This window comes from Eucalyptus grandis, chromosome 3 (assembly GCF_016545825.1).
Source record: "Eucalyptus grandis isolate ANBG69807.140 chromosome 3, ASM1654582v1, whole genome shotgun sequence".
Classification (NCBI taxonomy): domain Eukaryota; kingdom Viridiplantae; phylum Streptophyta; class Magnoliopsida; order Myrtales; family Myrtaceae; genus Eucalyptus; species Eucalyptus grandis.
This window is the reverse complement of record NC_052614.1, coordinates 19,295,930-19,301,716: the sequence shown is the minus strand read 5'-3', so window position 1 is coordinate 19,301,716 and position 5,787 is coordinate 19,295,930. Positions and strand designations below refer to the sequence as shown.

The 5,787-nt window shown below is 38.3% G+C and overlaps 1 protein-coding gene across 1 annotated transcript; it reads left to right on the top strand.

Moving 5' to 3' along the window:
• The first annotated feature begins 3,867 nt into the window (after positions 1–3,867).
• Positions 3,868–4,461, top strand: LOC120291710 (receptor like protein 22-like). The gene has a single exon (XM_039309405.1). It carries the CDS (start codon positions 3,868–3,870, stop codon positions 4,459–4,461), a length of 594 nt encoding a protein of 197 aa, XP_039165339.1.
• The last annotated feature ends 1,326 nt before the right edge of the window (positions 4,462–5,787 follow it).

Genomic DNA, 5,787 nt, shown 5'->3' with positions numbered 1-5,787 from the left:
AGACGATATCGAGCCCTCTAAAATCTTGGAGGTTTTAAATCATGATGGGCTGTTTTTGCTAGGCCTGGCTCCATTGTCAAATACAAGTAGAACTCGTTAGGGTTTTAGCTCATCATGAAGCATCTTTTCTATACTTCAGAACAGAGAACTTAGATCTGGAAAATAGCCTTGCGCAAAACATGTCAGAACAACGTCTCCTTATGAACTTCATATGGAAAACAATAGACTTAGCCTCTGAGAACTCAGAGTTTTGAGAATTTGAAAAAGGATACCATAGTAGACCAATGTTTGAACCCACCCTCGATCACTCTTAAGTAAAACCCAACATCATAAAATCAAAGTTTCAAAAAACTTTGTGCATGAATACAATGAAGGGACAGCTATTCGAATCGAGGCGTAGCAAGACAATGAGTTCTGTGCACCTAACCTTCTCACGTAGTTGTGTTAATTCATCTCAATTCTTGATTGTATTGCTTAGAAGAAAGGCAAGAGGAAATATGCAATGTCAAGAAGGAACCAGCCGGTGGGAATTGACAACATTTTTATTATGCCAAATGGCATATACCAATATGCGTTCCACGAGTTAATGCTTAATGCATTTCCATTGTCAAATAGGAAAATCCCAGGAAAATAAGATCGAGGAATCCTCGTGAACCTGAGAAAAAAAGACTTCCAGGCCAAAAGAGATAAAGGCCATGTATTCACAAGGCTTCAAGATAGTTATAATGCTTCTAGCTTCCCTAGCCATTTTCAGTCTGGGTCATTCCAACAAGTGCACTTCCTACTCGATGATGGGCTGGGTCCGCCTCATGGGGCCCAGCACATTTTTAAAGAAAAAGAAATAAAAATTAGGGTCGAATGTTTTTTATAGTGAAAAGAGAAAAATGAGTGTTCGAACAAAAAGATAAATAAAAGAGGGAGAGAGTCCAAGGTTCGAAGGAGAAGAGGCAGTTCAAATTCAGAATCAGCTGAAATTTTAATATATTGTTCGTGAGATGAAGATCATAGATCCTTCTCCGATTTGTCTTTCAATTTCTCTAGTAATGGTTAGAGTTTTCTTGCTTCTTTTGTTAATCCACTAATGATATATTGTTGTATCGTTGATATGTTCATTCTCTAGCTATGTGACTAGAGATGAACTATTATATATTCTATTATTTTTGGTGATTAGTGAAAGTTTTGAATGATTTGTAGTTTTTTCCACATTGAGCGCATAAAAATTTTATATTGTTTTTGTACTTTGTCCTTAAATTTTTATATTAGTTGATTGAGTTTTGGAGAAAATATTCATACTGGACAAGTTTTAAGTTCTCAGTGAATATTTGCTCTTCCATCAATTGATATAAATAATCTTTTAGATTTCTCGGGTATTATTCCTAGTAAAGGATCATGTCAAGTATGAATGGCTGGAAAATGGATCCAATTCACATTGACCAATATAACACATATCAACCCATATTTTTGTAATACAATTTTGGTAGCTCACACTCAATCTCACTTGGACTCAAATCATACCCAACTCAACCCAAGCTCCAATTTTTAGCAATTTTCCACTTCAAATATGTCGTTAGATTTTTCATTTTTATTTTTAACCATGCTCTCAGGGGCCATTTGGCTAGATCATCAGCTGTCGTTTCTGCAATAACAGGGCCGACCGCGTCAAGATTTTGCTTCATGAATGCCAAGGGAGAAGACTTTCCTTTTGCGCTTAAAAATCAAAATTTTGTGCAGCACAAATTAGGGTCTGATCTTGTGGAAAAGTGAGTGTTCCCAAACCACACGCGAGGCCTTGACTGACTTTGCCTCACTTTCCTCGAAGACTTCTCAGTCAAAGTCAAAGTCTCCGAATTCATATAATGGGTGGGCTCAATTCCGAAAAGAGGACTGACCAAATCAGAAATGTCACTACGAAGACTACAAAAGTAACAAATTCCAGAGTCTTCAAAGAACCGAAAATTCGTCTTAGTCAGCTGTTAGATGACTACCCTGGTCCCCTACGGGTACAAAGCAAATAAACGTACCTCTTCTTAGTCTCCACTGGTTAGTCGCCATTTTATTGCATACCCATTACCATGGAAAATGATAGGATGGTGAGTTTTCGCCGCCTATTTAAGCATCGCTTGTTGCCTTAGGGAAAGACAAACCCACTTACCCGAACCAAAACAAGAGAAGGAGAAGAAGAATCCATGGATCCTTCACCAGAATTCAAGAGGGTCATGAGCCTTGTGGCTGCCCTTGCCCTTTTCACTACCTTTACCATTCCACTTTCTGCTCAAGCTTCCCCTATAGAAGCCCAAGCCCTCCTCAAGTGGAAGTCCAATCTTGGCAATCATTCAAATTCTTCCCTCTCTTCGTGGACTCCCTCTCCCCGTAATGCCACTGGTTCCAACTTGACTAGGAGTCCATGTGCTTGGTATGACATCTCCGCATCGGGCGGGGAGAGTGATCGGGATAAATCTCACTAGTGCCTATGTCGATGGTATGCTGGACGAATTCCCATTCTCATCTTTGTCTCATATCATGTACATGGACCTGAGTATAAATAGTCTCTCTAGCCGTATTCTGCCTCAAATCAGTCTATTGAGCAATCTCACCTATCTCGACCTCTCTATCAATCGGTTCATGGGGAAAATACCGCCGGAGATCAGCCATCTAACTAGACTAATAGTCCTACACCTAGTTTCCAATGAGTTAAATGGCTCCATTCCCCAAGAAATTGGGCAATTGCATTTGCTCAATGAGGTTGCGCTGTATTGTATGTCTACAACAACTCCCTTTCTGGTTATATTCCTCCTAAAATGGGAAGTATGACAAATCTGGAAGTGCTCCACATGGACACCAACCTCCAAACAGGACCGATTCCTTCCACTTTGGGGAACTTAACCAAATTGATAGAGCTACACCTATTTGCTAATAAGCTTACTGGTTCCATCCCACTGGAGCTAGGAAAACCGAATCTTCTTAGCGAGTTGTGCCTTAATGATAATAATCTTATTGGTTCAATCCCACCAACATTAGGCAACTTGACAGAACTCGCCCTTCTTTATCTCTATGGTAACCAGCTTTCGGGGCAAATTCCTAATGAGATAGGTAATCTCCATGCTATGCTTGACTTAGAGTTGAGTACAAACCAGCTCACTGGCCTAATTCCTTCTTCTTTGTGTAACTTGACCAACCTGAGATCTTTGTTCCTTCACCATAATAACCTTTCTGGTTCAATTCTTGGTTTCTCAAAAACCTCATTGTCAACAATTATTTTGTCTTACAACAACTTTGAAGGTCCACTTCCACTTCCATCACCATTCACAAATTCCTATAATATTGCATATAATAAAATAGCGGGGAAGATCCCTTCATCGATATGCAATGCCACCAACCTCAGCATCCTCATCTTGTCTAATAATAGGTTAGTTGGTAGCCTACCCAAGTGCTTATCAAACTCGAGCATTGGTTTATCGGTTTGAACTTGCGAATGAATAGTCTTTAGGGTACAATCCGAGAACATTTTCTCAACGAAGTAGCTTGGGCACTCTTGATTTGAGTGAAAATCAATTTGAAGGAGCATTGCCACAATCCCTTGTCAATTGTACAAGGCTGGAAATTTTGGATTTCAACAACAATAAGATAGAGGATAAGTTCCCAGCATGGTTGGGAAAACTCTCTAAGCTAAAAGTTCTTATTTTGAGGTCCAACAATTTTAAGAGTTTATTAGATTTTCCAAGGGCAGCTCATCTCTTTCCCTAGTTGCAGAATTTTGGACCTCCGAACAACAACTTTGTTGGTCCTTTACCAGCCGATTAGATAGCGAAACTTCAAGGGATGATGAATGGACAAAATACACATGAGCCGCAAGACAAATCATTGTACATGAGGCGGAAAGTTGGATATGGATGGAGGTACTATGAAGATTCTGTGACTATGATCATGAAAAGAAAGGAGATTCGGCTAGAGAGGATCTTGACCATGTTCAGAACCATAGACTTATCGGTTAACTCTTTTCAAGGGAACATCCCGAGTATTATTGGAAATCTTCAGTCTCTCATAGGGCTCAACCTTTCTCACAACCACCTCATGGGTTCCATTCCTTCAACCCTTGGAAATTTAACTAACCTTGAATGGTTGGATTTATCTTCAAACAAGCTTAGTGGGAGGGTTCCTAGAGAACTGGGAGATTTGTCATTCCTTGGGTGTTTGGACCTCTCAGAGAACCAACTTATAGGCCCCATACCTCAAGATAAGCAATTGAGCACATTCACAAGTGATTCATTTCGTGGAAACTCGAGTTTATGTGGAACTCCATTACAAAACATATGCCGCAGTGATGCTTTGCCTTCTCCATCATCATGGTCATTCTTTCCAGAGAATAGTACAAGAAAGCATGGTAATGGTTTTGATTGGAAAGTAGTCGGGATAAGATATGCATCCGGAATTGTGATTGGAATCTCCATAGCATACATTTGATGTGAAATTGGAAGACCCAAATGGCTTGTGAGAGAAGTGGGAAGGATGGAGACTGGAATCAAATTGATGAACAAGCCAAAGCAAAAGGCCATCAAATTTCATGGAGGCCGATGAAATTGCTGGGAAGTGGTCCCTTTGAACTATGTGTAATGTAGTTCAAGGAACACACTTTTTGTCGAATTGAAATGCAATTTTGCATATGTATGCTTATCTTATTATGCTGTCATCTTCTTCTTTTAAGTGTGATTTCTGAATCGGGTTGAATGAACAGATGAACACGAAAGAGATCTTTCAAAAACTCGCCCTACATCATTAACACCATATATGTCCCTTTCTTGTTTAGTGTATGCCACTCTTGTTTATCCATGGGAAAGAAAGAAAGATGAAGAGCTGTCGAAGCCCATTTAGCCTGGGGTTGCATGATTGAATGTGTCATTGAAGTATGTCCTTAAGGATTTCTAAATCTGCCATTGTCCCACTACACATTTTTGTTGAAGTTGCAGGCCGGTATTAGTTTGTTGACTTGCTTATGCACCTATTGTACTTGTCTACAATAGGGAACAGGGGCACTAAAGGTTCAATGCTCAAAGAATCTTTGAAATTTAGATTCAAGGTTAACTAATTGCAAAATTCTCGAGTCTTCTAGGCCAAAAAACTGATTTTTTCATGTTCGTTGATTTTTGAAATTGCCAATAATTTTCAAATACTGTTGGCAAAAAAAAAAAAAAACTGATAGCTTGCTCATAACTTAAATTGTTGATAATTACCAACATCATCATGAATTTATCAAGTCCATAGTCAATTAGTAACTTCTTCTAAATTCTGCCGTTAGTATCACTTAAAATCTCAAATTGGTATATCTATATCACAATTTAACCAAACAACAAAAAATCCTAAACTATAATCGTATCATATTTACTTCAAATTAATTTTTGTGTTGCAAAAAAATTCGAAACTACTACACTCTCGTGCCACATCTATTCCAAACTAATTTTCAAGTCATAAAAAATTATGACTTTTAGCATAGTTCTGAAACTTGAAGGAGCTCTTAGAGCAAAATCAACATATTTTGGCAAATTTCCCAATCAAAGATTTTGATGATTTGGGATTTTTTATGACATAAATTAGTTTAGGAAATATGTGTCACTGGCATATTAGTTTCGCATTTTTGTAACATGAAAATTAGTTTAGAGTAAATAGGATATGGATATATCAATTTGGAATTTTTATGACACGAAAATTAATTTAAGGTAAATGTAACACGGGTTTGTTGCTATGATGCAACCCTCCCGGTAGACAGGTTTAGAGTTAATTTCAAGTAGAAAT

Bases quoted from the DNA above. Each gene is read 5' to 3' on its own strand.
- LOC120291710 (XM_039309405.1), top strand. From the start codon at position 3,868: ATGAGGCGGAAAGTTGGATATGGATGGAGGTACTATGAAGATTCTGTG.